The following is a 19,889-nucleotide window of genomic DNA, read 5'->3' as shown; positions in this document are numbered from 1 at the left end:
GGTTTTTTTTTTTCTATGCCATTTGAATGGTAGGCTAAATTTTATATTTTGTAATCTTATGAGTGTTGTTGGTTCTTTTTAGTTATAGTTGTCTTCATTACAGCATTAAATGACAAGGACCTGTTTTAGATGCGTTATACAACTTTTAGTAAAGGCTAATAATGAATATCTTAAGTGTTTGTGGAATGGTCGAGTAATTCATTGAAATTAGACTACTCTATACATTTACCAAAATGAAAGATTGAAATGCGTGATTTTAAACGCGAGTCGGGGGCCGCCAGAGCCCCCGCCGGGGTAGCGTCGGAGCCCGGTGTGGGTTCTGGCTACGAATCCCCTTGGCGCTCCTATCCGACGATCTGAGCATTTTAAAGCTGCTGGAGTGTTTGTTGACAGTACCGAGTATATAAACAAAAATATTTTTAATAAAGCCACGTAGGCTTACTCAAGTTTCAATGTAGGCCTACATGTTTAATCTGAGCACCCGAACTATGTACACAGACATTTCATCACTACAAAAATAAGGCCACAGTGGTGAACCTTTCAATTCATTCAACAGTTACAGTGTCGAATGAATGGGAAGGTTCACCACCGCTGCCTTATTGTTTAAACCAACTAGGTTGTGAAAATCATATTGATAATTATGTATTCTTTGCTTAAAGTTACAAAATGTTTTACCATATACCGTATTGTTGTGTAGCACAACAAAAGTAGAATTTGAAATTACCAAAAACATTATAACGAGTTGCTTAATTACCGGTACTATATTATCTTTGGTCCGTGAGCCCAACTCAAAAAAAAAAAATGTTGACCCTTTACACAAATTAATTAAGAATCAGGAGTCGGGTGTAGGAGTATATATACTCGAATATATTTCCCCTCGTTACATGGAGTGGAGTGTCCAATGGAGGGGTTCTACTGTGTGCATGTGAAGCCAGATTCCATAACATCGCTACAGTGTTGTCACTGCAATAGTTGGACCGCATAAACTGTCCCCGACGCAATCTGGAATGCTCCACGACTTGACCGACCAATGAGCGTCACCGAAAGGAGTCAACGATAACGTAGCAATTTTATTGAAACCTGGCTTAATATTCCAACATCAGAGTTTTTGCGTATTTTTCACAAATTGTCCAAAATAAATAAAATACTTCGAATTTCTAAATTAAAAGGGGAGTCAGAATTGATAATTGGATAACCAATTACTTTCTCACCCTACCAGGCTCAGGCGGTAAACAAGAAATGAATGGTCTGTGATTGTGGAACGCAGAGTTGTCCCTATAATAATTTAATCCAGTTGTGTATCGAGAAGGGTGTTGAATCGAGGTCTTAATTGGATACTAGTAGGGGATGACAAGGATGAACATTCACCTACATAATACCAGGGTTGTGTTTACCTAGGGTAGCGTTTATTCACACAAAATCATGTTAAAATAGACCTCTATGGCCTTTAATCAATGAATACGCCCACCTTTACTCAATGCAATCGATGTTAAAGTTGATAAGACGAGAATATGTGTCGTACTCCAATAAGATACCTTTGTTCACAATCTAGAAGTGCTGTCAGCTACGGTATAACCATGTCTGATAAATTATTGTAATTTAGTTATTGAAATTGTATTTTATTGTTGTCTGTTGACATTTGATTGAAAATGAGACTAAATGGCCAATCTTGTGATTAATTAGACTCGAATTAATATTTCAACTAAGTTTGATACACCATCTGTTAGAAAATGCTGGGCTGTGACGTCGGCAGTCTAATTATCTTTCCTGATTTTGTTCAACGACATAGCTCTCCTCATCATACAATAGTTGTAGCCTATTATATATATTATTAAATTATTAAACTTAGATTATATAATTTGAAAAAGTAACTGGATTGTTATATTTCGTTGCTATCAAATGAACTATCGGTCTAATGTGTTATATGGTTGCACGAAATATAATCAATTACTTAAAACTGGTGGGAACATTTGTGTGAGTTGTGCCAGCTAAATTTTCTGTGATTCAACATCAACAACAATAACAATTTTTTTTTTTACTATTAATAGCTCAGTAGGTAAACCTTCAATTATAAGTTGTACGCTATGCGATTGCAGTGATTTTACAGATAGGCCTATTTGTTATTTTTTCCCAGACACGTACCCTCGGTGGTTGTTAGTGTGCACGTCTACAGTAAGACATATGTTGGCAAATCATATACTGTATAAACTTATTCCCCTCACCAGAAGATCATTGGGTCAATACATCTTGATTACTTTATTCTGATAGATCGATACATCGCGTTCTCGGGTCACCGTCGTCGGTGGCGTACTTTGCAGTGCCTGTTTATTTTTAGAGGTACAGTCGAACCCTTCGTCATTCAGTGTTCCTCTGTCATTCACATCAGGTCGTCCATCCCAAACAGCTCTAGGCTAACAACTTTTAACGCAAGTATGTCTGCAGACAAGTTTAAAGGTGTCTATGGCCTCCACAAAAGCGAAAATTTCGATGCCTACATGAAAGCCCTTGGTAAGGATAATTTATAATTTATACCAATTAGGCCTATTATGATTTCCATTTTTATGTCATATATTTTCATTTAAAGTTTCTTGCCATAGACAAATAATATTCTTTCTCATATTTCATCCTTGGTTTATGAGAAAGAAATAATATTCTTTCTCATATATCGAGGATGAAATATTATTTTGCTCATGCTGGCCTACAGGTATTAGTCTAGTCAACCACGTGATATTTTTTTCTTACAACGACATTTGCTAATCCGTTTTCTTTAGCACCGTCATGTTTCCTGCAGTCAAATTCGTCACCTTTTTGATAACTAAATTTGGCGAACTGCTCTATTCATATTACCATTTAAGGCCAAATAATAGCAAAAATGAAATGAATGAAATAAAACACGCTTCTTTTCCGGGTTGAAAGGGGTTGATAAGGGCTCTTTATTTAGAGTGTCGAAATACAAAAGTCATTGTCAAACATGCCTTTTCGTGTTTTGCACTTTTGAATGTATAGGCCCTATTGATTATGGCCCGGTACCGATAAAAATAGACATTCATGTTTCACCTACGTACTCTATAGGCAAAAGAGTGAATTCACTAAAGAGTGCCTCGATCACAACTCACTATAGTACAATTTCACTCCGTGAATATTAAAAGTATTAATTTTATTCCTAAATTAGTGGAAATGACATAATTGTTCAATACTGGTGTGATTACTGTGGGTCACCGAGTCCCCTTTTCACTCTTTTGGCAATTAGGTAGACTGATGTATGGTTGTTAATTGCGGAGTTGGTAATTTTAGTTGTAATCATATCAGAAATTAGGCATAGGCCTACACTCGGCACCATATAGTACTATATTCATAGCGTAAATTCTGTTCAATCTATATGTAGTTTAGGTATTCCATCAATTGAAATTGTGCCAGCACGCATGACCTCACTCCACAAAACGCCTATGGTGATAGGTGCCGCGTGATATTGAGTTTCTAGCAAGCCTATAATTACATACATATGCTGGCTATGGTCTAAAATCAGCTTATAACACTATGATATCCACTGCTATCATAATAATATATATTTCTTCGATGTAGGCTTATCAATAGTTGTTTTAGTGAAAAGTGTGCTTTACTGACCTATATCCACATTAATAGCACCATATACATTTAACATTTACAATTTTCCCGGTTATCACAAATTCCATTAATTTTCTGAACCTCAGGGGTTGGTATGGTGCTGCGAAACCTTGGCAACACAGCAAAACCTACACTGACTGTCACTGTGGAAGGCGACAAAATGACGTTTCATTCAAAGACCACTCTAAAAACAACCGTAATTGAGTTCACGATAGGAGTAGAGAGTGAATCGACAACTATGGATGGAAGAAAGATTAAGGTAGGCCTACTGTGTAATAATAAATCAATGATACCCGCATTTCAATCATAATTCAAGTCGAAGTGAGTATAGGCACGACCATATGCCCATGGAGTTGTGGTGGTGGCTGCATGATAAAATAGAACAAACTTTTTTTTATCATTTTCATTATTTTTACAAATAAATAAATTATATCTTTTAAAAATAATATATTATTAAAGCCAGACCTGCAGAAAAAAATGTTTTGATATGTTGTACAACTGATTTTTCTAAGACACAAAAAGCATATTTGACGAAAAACTAGAAACAATTTAAAAACATTAGCGATATTCCATAGCCATTTTATGACTGAGTGATATATATATATATAGGCCTATATATCTGTGAATTTTAAGTTTAAAATGCAAATGGGAAAACCCATAAAACAGCAAACGGCGATATAATGCAAAACAATTTAAAATTAAAACGGAACGGTATATANTATATACACTTATATATACAGCAAAACAACAGAGACGAGCCCAATAGAGGAAGCCTGAACCGGATTCAAGCATAACTGATCAACAACATTCACAATTCACATTGTAATGACGTTGCTATTTGCCTTTTTTTTTTAAAGTCGACAGTTGTTTGGGACGGTGAAAAATTAAAGGAAGAACAAGTAAGTGTGGACGGAAAGGGCAAACCAACTACGATAGTAAGGGAGATCAATGCAGATGGTGATTTAGTCATCGTAAGTATTCACATAATATTTGAACATCAAGAAAAGTTTTCGAAAGATTTTACTAATGAAAGGAAAGTTTCGTGAAATGTGTATAAAATTTACCCCTCCAATGTATTCATTATTTTAGAGTTTAAAATAAGGCCTATTCAGGTGACAGTAAACGGCTTAACTTTTGTTGTAGCCAACTGAGTATTTGGTCATCCTTAAAGTGGTACAGATTAAAACCCCTAGATTTTGAAATTGAATACCATGCTTCGCTGATATAAGGTAGTGTCTGGTCCAGGGTGAGTTGTAAACAAAGGGAAATTAGCATTATAACAGGGCTATGTCTGTGATTTTGTAAACTATAGGCGAATCCTAGTCGGGGAGAGCAACACCAACCATTTTTATTGATACACAGTTTTTCCGCTTGTATGCTGAGCTGCGTATGCATGGTGGCGTGAGGATGGGGTGAGGTGGGGTATATATTTAATACCAGTGAGGTGTTAAAGGAGGAATGTTTACTCGCATTCAGTACCAACAGTATGTTTATCGGGGCAAATTTTATCCACACAAAACTTCATGTTAAGCCTGACCTTTAATCAATAAACACGCCCGCCTTAGTTTACAATGTAATCGCTGTTACTATGTTGATCAGACAAGGGGCGGATCCAGAGATGTCCAAAAAAAGGGGGGCCGAAAATGGGGCCGAAAGTTGGGCCGATCGAGACAACACGTCCTAGGGGGTCCGGGGGAATGCCCCGCGAAATTGTTGTGTTATAGACGCCTGAAAATAACATTTGAGGCGTTCTGGGCTGCCATTTTTTTCTTTCTTTCTTTCTTTTTTCCCCTTTTTTTTTTACCTCCCGGGGGGGGGGCGGGGCCGGGCCGGTTCCCCCTAAATCCGCCCCTGTCAGACGAGTACAGTACCTATGCTCACACTGCAGTATAAGATAAGTTTAAACACTAATGGCCTTTTCAACTATCTCTTTGATAAATTATTGTATAGCTTGGTTATTTAAGTTGCCGCATATCAAAGCCAGAATGTAGACTGTATTGGGTGCTGCTACATTTTAGTGTTGCTTGACATTTATTAGACAAAAAAAGTTATTCTGGGGACCTATTGTGCTCGAATACTGCGATCACACTAGATTGGCCTTCCTCTTTATCTTTCGTTTATTGTACACAACACACAGAATGATAAACGCCGACGGCATCGTAGTTACGTAGTTGGGCCTACCTGGTAAAACCAAAAATGGAAATATTGTAATGCCTTACGGCACAAAAAAATTGACTCGATTATTGTCATTCTTCACTTTTTTGAATAACCTGTTGGTACTGACTTTTAACAGTGGTATAAGTAGGCCTACTATATGTGCGGGTAACGCTTCAGGTAACGTCTCAGCTGTTAATAGTTAAAGTATTAAAGTGCTTTAACAGTCAGTGGTTTAACTGCATTTTTCGCTGTACAGGCTAGTAGCCAGGTTCTTCCAAGGGTGGTGGGAGGTTCTCTGGATGTAAGTTCCAGGATCGAAGCTCCGGTGGGGTCGGCGAAACCACCTACGCCAGAGATTTTTTATGTTGTGTCTAAATGCTGTAATAGCAGTTAGGCTTATGTTTGAAAAAGGTCTGCAGCAAAACATTCGGTCTGAGTCTATGGGTGAGTCTGCAGTGCAGTGTAGTGCATTAGTTGGGTTCAGGCCCGTATCTAGGGGGGGGGGGCTATGATTCGGGAGAACCACCTTTTCTAAAAAACCCCCCTCTTCAAATTTCCCAAATAAGTCCTCCATCCCAACTAATGCACTGCAGAGCAAACCAACCCAGACACAGACGTTTTCAAACATATCTGCTTTTATAGCATTATTAAGACCCATAAAGTACAAAAATCCTCTTGCTCTGGGGGTTTCGCCGACCCCACCAGGGACTCCGACCGTGGACCTCGCGCCCAGAAAACCCCCGGTTGGAAGAACCTGGCTACGGGCATGGGGTTGCAGGACTCGTTCAGGAAAGTCGAGGGGGAGGAGGTTCGCCAGTAAAAAGGGGGTTTGTTAGAAAAGGGGGTTTGCCCGAACCATAACACCCCCCCCCCCCCCCCCCCCTACGTTTGTAAGCCTGTCTCTTATACACATCTAGATGTGTATAAGAGACATGTATAAGATTGAGCCTATAATGTGAATTCATAATTCAGTAGTAATCTTACTACAGGCAATCTTTCGGAAGGGACGTTAAGCCGTTGGTTCATCAACATGTCCCTTCTTAAAATTGTTGTAGGCCGGAAAAGAATACTGTCCAACCCGAATTTTTGTAGTTACTCCGCATTCAAACTAGCCTCGTTGGCACATTAACTATAGAAACACATTGATATAATTTTAGTGGTTAGTGTGGATAAAGATATTACAATTTATAGTTGTGTTTCTTTTTTCGCAGACATGCACTGTTGACGACATTGTTGGTGTTCGTGTCTACAGAAAGAAATAGAGCTATATGGTTATTTTAGTGGGATGATGTCTCTACTAGGCATATAAGACTGTTGAAAATTATGTTGATTGTTCAAGGTGGTGATCATAACGTTAAACAAACACCGGAAATGAGAGAGTTCGAGAATGTTTGGACAGAAGATCCAAACAATAAATGATCATGACATGGCGGTATTATTTTCGAAGTTACTTCAGTGTACAACCTAATACCTCCATGTCATAAATGTAGTGTAATACGAAAAGTTTCATATGAGCTTCACGAAGTTCAAAATATGAGAAACAAAACTAGGAAATGATGAATCATGCCGGAAATGAGGATGTAATCCTTTGGGAGTCAATGATGAAATGTATCTGAACATAATCGATTAAAATGAAAATATATATAATATATAATAGATTTATATAAGGTGTTACCAAAACAGCAGTAACTAATTTATTCACATGATTATTGACTTTTATTGTAATCATGACGGATACTGCAAATTAAACTTCTTCCAGTTTTAAATGACTTCGGGCTGAGTATTATTAGAGTAAGCGTGCTACTTGACATTACAGTGATTTAGTATTAAATTCATAATAAATGTTAATTGTAGACTATACAAAGTCGATGATCAAATATCTAACGTTTTCAAATGAACTTCGTGTCGTTGGCGGATGGTGTGTTTTGTCGGGGAGGATGGGGTTGCGCAATTGGCATTAGAAGATTTATGGTCCGTATGGTTTCCGAGACCTACGGCACGAGGGTGGTTGTTATTTTGCCTGTTTTAGAATTCCGAATTAGCTTTTTTCATCTTTTATCTGGATTTCACACCCGGTTAGAAATTGTTTGGTTGCTGCCGGTGGGGCCGGGACGGAGTTAGTGGCAGCGCCAGCGGAGGGCAGGGGGAATTTCCCCGTCGTTCGACGCCACAACGAATGAAATATAATAATTTTCCTATCCAAATAAACGTTATTTTGATTGCCAATCCCTAATATTGTGGACTAAAAGTACAATTTGGGTCCTGCCATAACAGCTCTCCCAGGGAACCCCACCAGGAATTTTTATTCCGGGACCTGACAGAGGCTCTAGTCGGTCCCTTGGTTCGGATCCCCTCCCGTCGGACATGTCGGACCTCCTTTCGGCAAATTTCTGGAGCCACCGAAGGGCGGAGTGGGGGAAGCGTCTTCTTCAACCACTTAATCTGACACTCGTTGCCATATAAAACAGAGTTACTGTCAGTTACTGACTGAAACCTCTGTATTGGAAGACAATGAAGTGGCAGCCACTGGTCCACTCAGATGTGACGTCATAATTGATATTACCGATTATAACAGGTCCGTAAAGGAAGCAAATATTATTGGTCTGGCCAACGAGAAGAAATTCCCGCCCCTCCCCACCTCATCCTAGAGAGAGCGACTAGTGGCGGCAGGAGGATCGAAGCTTCTGTCGACGGAGCATCCAGACCTCAGCCCCATCGGGACAGAAAAATGTTGTTTATGAAAGAGATTATTTACAATGTATTTGCTTATTCCTCCATTAATAAATGAAGTGCAAGAAAGACGAATGATGATACAATGAATAAGAGTGACTATATTTACGCAACGTGCAGGATATTGTGGAATATAAACAATATGCAATTACATAAAACATGTGATATGAATGCACAGGATGTAATCTAATATGCTATGCATTATATTTGAAAATAGGCCTCAAAATGAATGAAGTGGACTACTGTAGAATTTCGAGCGGCCTGAAGCATTAATAAATAGTTTATAACGCTCTAGATGAGGTGTAATATTACTTGAATTGTTGAAAGTGGCGCTTATTCAAACTGGGCGATTACGAAAACAGAGTGGAAATTGAGGGGGCGCTTATGGAAATAGATAAAAATCGAGGGGTGCTTGCGACAAAATTCAAGAGGAACTTTTTGAATGAAAACAAAAAAATATTCATAGTAGTCCTACCCCATGAACGAAGCCAAGATTGAGTACCGATATATCTGGAAGTCGATAAACATAAATGACAACGTTCAGAATATCAATTGACTGAAATCTCGCTGTATACGAGTTTGTTTTAATCACAATCACAACCGGTAATTGTACCTATCAAGATTTTTACATGCGACTGTTGAGGTCAGTTTATTCTTGTTGAATAAAAAAAAATGTAAATATTGTAGTTTTAAATCCAAGATGATGTACAGGGAGCATTAAAATTAGAACGGGATTTATTGCATCAAATTGAACACCATATTAAAATTTAATGGAGACTGACCGACCGACAGATGGAAGAACCGACAGACAATGCTGAGATGCGAATCCCGGGTAGTTGATGCATCTGACAGAAAATTAAGTCGGTGATGTACTGACTGCACTGTATAATTGACTTTGATTTTTAGAAATCGCGGAGGGGCGCTTATTCGCGCGAGTTATACGGTAAGTGCTGCAGTTGTTCGCTTCTGCTAGAGCCTTAAACCGATTACACTTTAGTTTTAATCAATTCTTGGTTTATTTATGACAGACAGACCATGTAGATCTACCAAATGATAAAGACATAGGCCTACTTAATAGAGCACTCAAATTGAAGGGCGATGATAGAAAACGATGACGGTGATGATTGTGATGACGGTGATAACGATGATGCATATACCGAAGTGAAGTGAGCCCACGTTGGAATTAAGGGGAAGGGCCGTCTCCAACCAACAAAAGTATATAAATAGTTAATCGTTATTTTATATTTATACTTCCAAACATTTTAAAAATCAGTCTTAATTACTAAAATTAAAATATTAACAAATTTGAAATGTACAGGCAATACAAAAACATGCGCATGGTGGAATTTTTAATGTTTAAATGTACTGTACCGGTAACATAAAGAAGACAATGTGACGCAAACATTAATAATATATAATCTATAGGTATCTGTATATATTTATATAAAAAAATAATATCATAATTGAAAAAAAGTGAACAGGTGCCGTTCCGACAGCACTGAGAACAAAATAATTAAGTAATTAAAGTATATAATTTAGGCCTACAGTTTCTATATAGATGCCGATTGCCGTCGTTGTTCTCCTAACAATACAGTATATGTAATGGATTGTGATAGGGTTGGAATGGATGACAATTTGCAAGGCTTAGCGCTCAGCCACCTAAACTTTTGTTGAGTTTCGCTACGTTTGTAAGCAGTTCGGACAATCTTGCTTCTAGGTTCAGTGCTCTCATCTCGTCTAGTAGTTTTCTCAGTTTTCTTCTTCTTCAAGCGTCTACTTTCCCGTTGTTCTGGAGAAGTCTCGTGTACTCTGACGGTTGCTAGCGTCAGTGTAGACAAGTCCGTTATTTGAATGTCCTCAAGTGCTTGACAAACTGGAGCACTATAAGAGAGATTCATAAATGACATCATAAATATACATATACTAAATTGGCACTTGTGAAACGCGAAAACTGTCAAGAAAAATATTAATTATACACTTAAACCCACTCGTCGTTATAACATTAATAGGACAACATCTTGTATACCGGTATATAAAACTCAAAATATCGTAGACTGGTACGGTATGTATTGATGGTATAGAGGTAATGGGAAGATGAGGAATCTCCTTGACTAGGCCTATTGCATGCATTAATTTTATTGATAACGGTACATTATTGCGGCACAGGGACGTATCCGGGAGGTGTGGGGAGCCGTGGCTGCCTTTTTGTATACAGTGTTAAAATTTTGAAACTTGTTCTTGCTAGCCAATACAATTCTTTCCTGGGATCATTCAAAATGAATAGGCCTACTTCTAAAATATGTAAATTTTAGAAGTATAACGATGGTGATAATGATAATACAGAATAGTAATAATAGGCCTATTAAAAGGTGAAGAAAATTGTGCTAAAGGCGAAAAAGGAAGTTGTGATTTGTTGATCACAATTATTACCGTATAGGTCCTAGTTAAAGCTTAGCTAGTTAGGCCTGTTGGCCTGGATATTAAGAGATCCCTGAAACGAGATAATGATAAATTTTTAGCGCTTCATTTTGTTTATAATGGTGATGTGATGATGAATTTTACCATATAAAAGTGTCATTTCCGGCCATGTAGAGGTATTTTTTCCACAAATTTTCTCACCTCATCCCCGACCGTAGTGGGACTAAGGTGGTTGTGAAATCAAGGCTTTGAAGTATTAAATACTCAATGACAATGTTTTTAAGTTTTATTTTCTATGGTACATTAATAAGATCTCTATGTTGCCGAAAATATAATACTGTATTATTTATTGTGCGTCTATATTGCAATTTTCACTCTATCCTCTCAAAACAGTCCTAAAAACATTCAGAGTGCGCTACCTCGATGGGGGATAAGCCCCTGGACCTCTGGCTTCGACCCTGGACCTCACCAGGGTCTTGGATTGGATTAGATTTATTCGGTGTAAACACCAATGATAGCTCACAAAAGTCTATAAGAAGACTTATTTCCAGTGGGGTCCTTCTGGTGGTGATTGGGCAGTACACCGGTAGACAATCCCCTACTTTTTTCCCGAAGGATGTACTGCGTCCTTTAACTGATGCACACGGGACCAACAGCGTAAACGTCTCATCCGCCGAAAGACGGTTCGCTATTGTAACTTGTATTTCAGCCCTCCAGCTGAAACAGAGAGGCAGCGATGGGAATTGAACCGGGAACCTAGAGATCTCCACCGTTCAGCGCACAAACAATGGCTACCACCAGATTAGTCGAATGATCTAAGCTGCCCTCTCTTTGGTCCTTGGCGTCCCCCAGCCGTTGGAGGGGGACACTCCACCCCCCGCTACGTACTACGCTCGCATAACTTCCACCCCCCCACCCCACTTCAAAATCCTGACTACGTGCCTGATTATTGATCGATAAACATTATGAAGGATCTAACCACTCTCTATATTTAATAAATCTAGCATAAGGCTATACGTCCTTTGTTTTTTTTTTTTTTTTTTATAGTAAATGTTCAACTTTAAAATATTTAAAAAATAGGCTCCCATATTACTCTTTCACTGTACTATTTTACATATAGTATTTTGTGTTGTTTGTCGTTTTAATGTAATATTGTATATTTTATTTATAGATCAAAATTAAGTTCTTGAATCTTGAATACGGTATATCATCATCATCATCATCGTCATCATCATCATCATCATTACTATTTTTGTTACTCGTACTCCTATTGTTGTTGTTGATATAGCCCACCTTACACTTCCTTGTCCTTGTATCGGTACGTCCGGAGTGGGCGTGCGTACATCTAGAACCCCGGTCTTCTTTGTCCTGTAATCTTTCATATAAGCATTAATATCAGAAAAGTGAACGAATCGACCATGACTCGAGTTTGATGGTGATGAACACGTAGTGAATAAGCTCTCGGTAGTCCTTCTCGTGCGCATTATTCGTGGGAGGAGTTTCGTTTGTCGTTGATCTTTGCGCAACGCAATCTTGTGTGCCACAATCCCATCACAACACGACATTTGTTTCCAGAAACATTTGCAAACATCTTCGCACATATTCCAACCACATAGCATGTAAGAGCCGTCGGTTCGATTACCCGTATCATCTTTTCTTGGTGATGATCTTGGTTCCATGTAGGTCTTATCTGCACCGAAGGAACATCGATGGGGGCTCTGGTTTGTCCATCCACTGCGTGCAGACATAGACACTACTACTGTACCGATTACATTACATGTGGACGAAACATCCAAACAGTCAGCTTCATTTTAATCACAATATACAACGATTATGAAACAGCTCGCCGTTACCAATATTAATAAGAGTTGGCTCACTATCCTTAACAAAATGAACAATCAAATGTTTTATATACCAAATATATACTACTACTGTATAATAGAATGTAATCTCACTTGTGCTGGGCAGTAAAATGACCATGGTGGCTAAGTGCGGTAGAATATAGCAACCTTTTTTGTATGTAAATGCTGTCCTTTTATTGTGTATAGAGGCTTTGTCCTGAAGTCGTTACTGTCCTCTTAGGAATGGGAATATCTCATAAATTGAAAAATCGATAAATCTGACCGACTTCAGCTTTGGCAATTATCTGCCCGGGTGTCCCACGTCACAGACTTACAAAGCACACTTGAAGAAAACAAAAACACAGAAAGGTAAGAAAAACTAATCGAAAGAAAGAACACAATAAACGGCTTAGAAGTCTATCAATGTTGTTATGAACACACACATTAGCTTGAGGCAGGGATTAAGATGTATTTAATTAGTCAATTGGAACAATTAAAATGTATGATTTCAACCAATGTCATTCCTTTCTGGAGGTACGTACAGTACTATGCTGGGGCAGACTGGGACACAGTCATTGGTCGGTTAGATTTAGCGCTCAGTGAGCTTTTAAACAGTTACAGTTAGACTACTGGTTCGATTCCCGGTGGTAGGCCTATATATTTCTGTGTTTTGCCATGATGCAACAGTGATTCACGTTTTGCAAGGTACACGAGGAAACGCGTCGGCCATCATAAACGCAAATAACGCAACTGTACCTTTTTTATAAGCCTGATTTCCATACAATCGCTACACGCTATCGACGACACAGCCAGTGGCGTAACGACGGAGCCGGTGGCCCTGTGGTATTCTGGGGCTGCTGGCCCTTTTTGGGTCCTGGTCGCAAATTTCTGTCGCAATTGGACAATTTTTCGACTAACTCATTTTCCGGTTGTAATGTGTTTTGTAGCACCTATGGATCACGTAATTGGTATTTTCATGATCACTGGGAACCATAGGCTTAATGAAAGAATCATCCAAAAAACGGCTAGATGAAAAATAGGCCAATTTTGAAAAAAAAACAAAACTCATTTTCCAATTGTTGTGTGTTCTGTGGCACAATATTTTCATGATCCTCGCGTACCATAATGTAAGAAAAACGACTAAGAGGGAAAAGACCAATTTTGGAAAAAAATACTTCCTCTGTTAATGAATTGCTTAAAGTATTTGTTTATTACTGTCAATCGTGTCGTCAACTCTCAATGTTTTTCCTATCCCAACCCGTGCACTGACTTTTCTTTAGTGCTCGGTTTGCCCGACCTTTTTTTCAGTTAGTCTGCAAAAGGTAAACACTAATTGTAAAATGCATTTTCACTAGTGTATAATACGCCAACACTAATTGCTTATTGTTGAATTTAATTCACTGCATGAAGAATGAAAAAAAAAGTATGCACCTATAAATTCATCAAGTTTAGATATGTTAATGATAAGAAAACCACTGACGTGAACTCGCGTTTTGAATATACCGAGCGGTACAATTCCTCAAGATGATTGATGGCTTCCACAAAAGGCGATTGGTGGTGTATTACAGTAAATGTATTTGTTTGCTACTACTATATTACAATACTACCATTTTGCAAAGGTGAATATTTATGGATACAGGTACTTGAATGTTGCCACCAGATTCATAGCAGCTCCGACTGATGCTAATGACACTGAATTAGAATGATCGACATTCCATTAATTTAACATTGTTGCTAATCGTTTTCAAACATGTTTCACATCTCTGCATGATTGTGTGCAATAAATACAGTAGTTGTATTATTGCTTATAAAATTGTTATGTTGCAAGTGAAATGAGGGCATTGCTGTTCCAAAAAATTGTGGAACAGGACGTGTTCTTTTGTTATTTACTGTTCCTAACTTTCTTCATGCACATAAACGTTGCCCACTAAACACGAATACATATTATTCCAATTCTGCATATTTCAATTTTATCCATGAGGCATGCTGCGGAGGATTGGAAAAGTCACTAGGATGGGAGAAGTCCGAAATGCATGCGACACTGGTACAAAAACTAATGCAGTGACACTCTTAAAAATGACCCCAATAAGATTAAGCAGAAGAGCATTAGGCAAAACTTTTTTTTACACCTTGTTTAGCGAACCCGCCGACGACAAATTATCATTCTGAATAAAAACAAAAATTTAATTTATTATGCCTGACGCTGCCTTGAAATCTCCAAAAATAAGATATGAATCTTTGTTCCTAATTACATAAATAGGAAGTAATGTTTTCAGCAAAACTATTTGCTAAATAAAAAAACAAAATTATATTTTTTTCCGCCCTCCTCTCACGATTAAAAAAAAAAAAAGTTTGCGAAACATGGCTTAAAAAGTCTAGCCTTAAGGCACACATACAATGGTTTATGCAATCATAACAAAGCACTGGTAATTTTTTTTCTAACTTGCTTTATTTCCAACACAATTTCAAAAAATGCATTGATGTTACATAACAGAAATAATAGTGTTGTTTAAATAAAGTAAAATATATTTTATGAAGACTTTGTTGATGTGGATGCTCGACTTAATCAAACAGTCCAAAGCCCATGTCGTCATCAGACTCCTCAGATTCTTCCTTCTTCTTTTCTTCCTTCTTTTCCTCAGCAGCACCTGACAGAGGTAGAAACATATACATGTTATTATTATTATTATTAAAATCATAATCATGATTTTTAGCTTTATTGTCATCATTAAAAAATTACATATATTATGACGAAAACAATCTCTCTCATATATGTAGCATGCATAAAAATAGCTACTCTAATATTTGACAGTTCCCTTTGTTACCTATCAGCCTCTTACTTGAGTTTTAAAAAAATTATGAATATGAATTAATACTTCACTAATTGTGGTAAAGATTTTATTTATATAGACTCTGAATGAAGTATTGAGCTACCAGTTAATATAATCATATAAAAATTATAATGCAAAAAATGTTTTCAAATTCATTATTTCTCCCTTATTACCATTCCTAATGAGTTTTTATTTTTAAATGACAAAAAAGGCTTTATTATTAGTCAAGGTATCCTCACAATAAAAACAACAAAATAAACTAAAAAGGACTAAAAACAATATTAAAATTGTAAAGCTAAAATTTCTAGATTTAGCAAATCAGAGCAAAAAGAACATAAAATTATTTTTATCAAACAATGACTAGTTTTGATGAATTTGAGTGACAGTATTACTTACCACCAGCTGCGGCTGCTCCTCCTCCACCAGCTGCTGCAACTGCACCGCCACCACTTGGCACTGAAGCCAACTTGCTTTGACCTGAAATTATTAATCACAATAGCATTTGATAGACAATGTTTCATTTCTCTACATTTCAATGGAGAAAATTTGGGCAGGCTATTTCTTTTTGGAAATAAATTCTGCGGTTAGCAATCCTAGTATGAACTTGGTTCTACTAATGTAATTGCTCGGTACTTGGGCGCAGCTATAAAGATACACAATTACTAGGGCATTATTATGGAAATGGCAGAAGATAATGGTCGGCTAGTAAACAAACTTCTACAAAATTACCTTTCACATTTGTTGCGTAACAGTTTAAATTTCAATGAAAAAGCATGTTCAGAACAATTAATATATCTAGTCAAAGTTTTTCAGTCGAAAGATGGTGTTAATTGAATCATCATAACATGCTGCATCAAAGCAAAAAACTCCATGCAAGATAAACTACTGTACTTAGGAAAAGGCAATAATTAGCAGACAACATTGCTATTTAGTCACTGATACATAGCAATCAAGCCTTCACAACCCATCCGTACCTAAAAATGGTGCTATTTATTTTTTTTAAAATTTTATATGGTTTTACTGATCCTTGTAATTATGCAACTGCAGCCATTAAAATTGTGAATCGAAATGAGAACTTAAGACCTGTCCAGACTATCAAATTGTAATTAACGAATTTACTTCCAGGGCTGTTGCCTCTTTCATTGTTTATATGTTAATTGCTATTAGTTATACAGTTATTCTGATATTATTATTGCTCAATTTAATTATTTTCTACTGTATGTATATATATATATATATATATATATCAAAGAACACAATAAACGACAAGTACCTTCAGCAATCACTTCATTGATGTCCTTTCCTTGAAGTTCTTCTATCACACGGTCCAGCTTATCTTCTTCAGCATCAATCCCAACACTACCAAGAATCTTCTTAATATCCTTTGCATTGGGGTTGGTGTTACCACCCAAGGTAGCTAACAGGTAAGCGGCCACGTAACGCATCTAAATTATATACAAAGTGAAATGAAGAATTTATTAATATGGAGTTTGGTTTTAAAAGCAGCGTGTTGTATCACCAAGCAAACCAATTCCTATCCATTTCGTAGTTAGGATAATATATAGCAAATGCTAAACAGTTGCTATCAGATGTACTGTATGACCACAATGGAATGCAAGTTTGAATTATTTATGAACAGCATGTTCAGAAAAAATGAAATCATCAAGTTTTTCAGTCGAAAGATGGTGTTAATTGAATCATCACAACATGCTGCAGCTCAAATAAATTTATTTACACATTTAGGCCTACAGTATTTATATTTTTTATGAGGGTTGTCTATATAGCTGCTGGAGCTGATCAATTGGAACCCTCATGGATGGATCAAAAATGTGCCTGTTTAGGTTACATTGTCTACTAATAAGGTAACCATTTTAAATGTACAATATAAAATCAATATCAAGTGGTTATTCATACACCGGCAGTACATCAGATGATAGTGCTAATATGTGCATACACTTAAACCTGATTAAAGGCAGGTGTATCAAGTGATAAATAAAGAGAGTAAATGGCATAATATTAATAGCCTAGCCAGAGTCTATTTAGTGATCTAAACTGAATTGTTGTCAACTGTGTATTTAAAGTGTCCTTATACATATATTCGAATTTTAACATTTGATGAGAAATTTTTACTTAAATCTTAACAAATTGAATAATTTGAAGCCTAATACTCAAATGTTAATTGGGTAACCTCCGCCTAAGGTTAGTTGGAGTGCACCCTCACTGAAAAGATGGCGTTCTCTGCGATTTACACGCAACAGATAGAAGCGTCAATTTGGCACAGAAAAGTAATCACTTTTGGGAGAGGGCATCCTAGTCATTGCTATGGATCTGAGATAGGGTGTTCGCGCTACGCTAAAGTTTGTTGCCAAGTACGTTAATTGTTCCTTAATTGTTCTAAAGAGAGGGCGCATTGTAAATCAGACGATTCTAATTGTCTTAGTATTATTATCTTAATAATAGTAATTTAAAAAGTTATTGTTATTGGTGTTTTATTTGTATTATTACACTGCCAAATGCGAAAGTTATAATTTATTTAAACGGTTCACTTTTAAGTTTTATTACATCAGTTTTATAAATAATTCATAGTGTTTGTGTATCTTTTTAACTTAATAATTTTGCAGTCATATACATCTTAATGGATAAACACTGTCATTGTTTTGTGAAATCCGATTTCACAAAACAATGACAGTGCAGTCACACAAATGTCGGAAGACCGTGCCGTGTGGGCTTGGTGTGAATCTCAAACACGCTGCCGTCATCATCATCATAAATAAAAATAGGCTGCCCAGCAGCAGTTTTCCCAAGACACGAATAAACCCTGAATTTCTCATATACTTATATAAATTTAAAGCTATTTTTAAAAACGAGATTATACACAATAAATCAAGAAGCTATACAAGCATAAAATCACTGGTGGAAAACAGTAATGAACCTACTTTTAAGTCTTTTTCGACACGAAACTATGTGCACGCTGTGTGAATTTGTCGCGAGTTCAACGAGAAAGGACGTTTGCGCATGCTTGACTAATTTTTTTCATCAAAATGGCCTCCAAACGATTTGTATAAACGATACCAAAGATCGTACAGCGCCGCTATACGATCTTTGTAAATACTGTACTGCAACAGCTGAACTGACACCCGAGCCGAGAGGTAGGCGTAGCCTGACCAACCTAAGCCTAACTAGGCCTAGGCTATGTTTATTTATATACCATATGTGCATTTACCATATGATAGTGATAATGTGTGTCAGAAGAACGTTATAATATTCACAAAACACCGTTAGAGTATTAAGTGAATATTCTATTCCTAGGCCCAGCTGCTAGGCTCGGCCTTATTCAAGTGGCCTAGGGCCTAGGCCATCCTCCTCTGCTGCTGCTCAGGCTAGTAGCACTGCAGGCCTCATTAAGTCTTGGTATGGTAGGCCTTACCTAGATTGTTATTAGAGACCTACCCCACCAAGAGAGGTATAAAAAGGCTGTCAAGAAGGACCCCACTACTACAGTAATAATAGTACAGTCTGCACAGTTTAAAAATTGTGCAAGCAAATCCTTGCACAATTTTCAAATTGTTTTACAACATTCTCCTGGCACAGCACAGTTTGCACTTGCACAGTTTGAGGATGTTGCACAGCTTTAGAATGCATGGCATAGTTGGTGCAGCTTGACAGTGTCTACCGTGTGCCGTACAGTAATGTTTTTTAATTGTGCGGATGATGCCTCAAAAGCCAGCTCATATTTGCATGGAAAATCTCAAGGAAAATAGGTGCACAGAATCATAATTGCTGCATAACTATTCATATAACTTGGAGCTGGAAGTGGCAGTCATACTCTATTTAGGGTGACTCCACACAAGAACAACTGTCATTGTTTACATATTTAGATTAGGTCAAAGCCTAATTTTTGGCAAAATCTGCATGGAAATCGGCCCTTATTTTCCAAAATACACAAATGGATTTTTAGGCCAAAACTATATCCGCCATGCAGGCCTTGCTTTACAGAGACTGGGATAGGTGCATTCTCATCGAATCTAAATTTTCGGCATCGGATAACCCAGCAAACCACTCATAAAATCGGATCAAAGTATGTAAACAGGGATGTTTCGTTCAGCGCATTTCAGTTCGAATCCATTGTGAATGCAAATTTACCAAGGAATTTTTTGCTACATACACGGGCCCAAGTTTCACTTTAGAAAGAGGAGGGCATGTTGCCATTAACCTAATCCACATATAAATATTAAGTGGCATAAATGTCGTTTTATGTATATATATGTATATATATATATATGTTTAT

The 19,889-nt window shown here is 37.2% G+C and overlaps 4 protein-coding genes and 2 non-coding genes across 7 annotated transcripts in view; 2 read left to right on the top strand and 4 right to left on the bottom strand.

The window, feature by feature from the left end:
• The first annotated feature begins 2,351 nt into the window (after positions 1-2,351).
• LOC117121972 (fatty acid-binding protein, liver-like) lies at positions 2,352-7,547 on the top strand. The gene is made up of 4 exons (XM_033267414.1): positions 2,352-2,508; positions 3,711-3,883; positions 4,482-4,595; positions 6,993-7,547. The coding sequence occupies exons 1-4, from the start codon at positions 2,433-2,435 to the stop codon at positions 7,041-7,043; spliced, it is 414 nt and encodes a 137-aa protein (XP_033123305.1). The 5' UTR covers positions 2,352-2,432; the 3' UTR covers positions 7,044-7,547.
• LOC117121971 lies at positions 7,009-12,929 on the bottom strand. The gene is made up of 2 exons (XM_033267413.1): positions 12,223-12,929; positions 7,009-10,392 (listed from the first exon to the last, which is right to left on the bottom strand). The coding sequence occupies exons 1-2, from the start codon at positions 12,675-12,677 to the stop codon at positions 10,062-10,064; spliced, it is 786 nt and encodes a 261-aa protein (XP_033123304.1). The 5' UTR covers positions 12,678-12,929; the 3' UTR covers positions 7,009-10,061.
• Positions 12,930-15,200: 2,271 nt separating this feature from the next.
• LOC117121922 (60S acidic ribosomal protein P2-like) lies at positions 15,201-18,667 on the bottom strand. Its single transcript, XM_033267324.1, has 4 exons — positions 18,538-18,667; positions 16,875-17,046; positions 15,998-16,078; positions 15,201-15,418 (listed from the first exon to the last, which is right to left on the bottom strand). Exons 2-4 carry the CDS (start codon positions 17,044-17,046, stop codon positions 15,333-15,335), a joined length of 339 nt encoding a protein of 112 aa, XP_033123215.1. The 5' UTR covers positions 18,538-18,667; the 3' UTR covers positions 15,201-15,332.
• LOC117121990 lies at positions 16,371-16,448 on the bottom strand. Its single transcript, XR_004447656.1, has one exon. It is a non-coding gene; the product is annotated as a small nucleolar RNA Me28S-Am982 (small nucleolar RNA).
• LOC117121991 lies at positions 17,242-17,310 on the bottom strand. The gene has a single exon (XR_004447657.1). It is a non-coding gene; the product is annotated as a small nucleolar RNA Me28S-Am982 (small nucleolar RNA).
• The window catches only part of LOC117121920 (peroxisomal acyl-coenzyme A oxidase 3-like), an 11,226-nt gene continuing 9,984 nt past the window's right edge, over positions 18,648-19,889 (top strand). The window contains exon 1 of one of the 2 annotated variants that reach the window (XM_033267318.1): positions 18,648-18,754. Coding sequence is in view for 1 of the 2 variants with exons in the window: in XM_033267317.1 (XP_033123208.1) it covers positions 19,310-19,362 (53 nt within the window). In the remaining variant the exon portion in view is untranslated. Of the gene's footprint in view, positions 18,755-18,779; positions 19,363-19,889 lie in introns of those variants that run through there. The other variant, XM_033267317.1, reaches the window with a different exon arrangement.

The sequence above is a fragment of the Anneissia japonica genome, unplaced genomic scaffold (genome assembly GCF_011630105.1).
Source record: "Anneissia japonica isolate Jap-2015-1 unplaced genomic scaffold, ASM1163010v1 scaffold352_len1594369_cov220, whole genome shotgun sequence".
Classification (NCBI taxonomy): Eukaryota; Metazoa; Echinodermata; class Crinoidea; order Comatulida; family Comatulidae; genus Anneissia; species Anneissia japonica.
Note: the sequence above shows the minus strand (reverse complement) of the source record. Positions and strands in the feature narration are given on the sequence as shown.

Coding starts and splice junctions, on each gene's coding strand:
- LOC117121922 (XM_033267324.1), bottom strand. CDS start 17,046: ATGCGTTACGTGGCCGCTTACCTGTTAGCTACCTTGGGTGGTAACACC. Junction 16,079..16,874: donor CAATGAAGTGATTGCTGAAG/GTACTTGTCGTT, acceptor TAATAATTTCAG/GTCAAAGCAAGTTGGCTTCA. Junction 15,419..15,997: donor AGGAGCAGCCGCAGCTGGTG/GTAAGTAATACT, acceptor TACCTCTGTCAG/GTGCTGCTGAGGAAAAGAAG.
- LOC117121971 (XM_033267413.1), bottom strand. CDS start 12,677: ATGTCTGCACGCAGTGGATGGACAAACCAGAGCCCCCATCGATGTTCC. Junction 10,393..12,222: donor CAAGGACAAGGAAGTGTAAG/GTGGGCTATATC, acceptor TCTCTCTTATAG/TGCTCCAGTTTGTCAAGCAC.
- LOC117121972 (XM_033267414.1), top strand. CDS start 2,433: ATGTCTGCAGACAAGTTTAAAGGTGTCTATGGCCTCCACAAAAGCGAA. Junction 2,509..3,710: donor TGCCTACATGAAAGCCCTTG/GTAAGGATAATT, acceptor TCTGAACCTCAG/GGGTTGGTATGGTGCTGCGA. Junction 3,884..4,481: donor TGGATGGAAGAAAGATTAAG/GTAGGCCTACTG, acceptor TTTTTTTTAAAG/TCGACAGTTGTTTGGGACGG.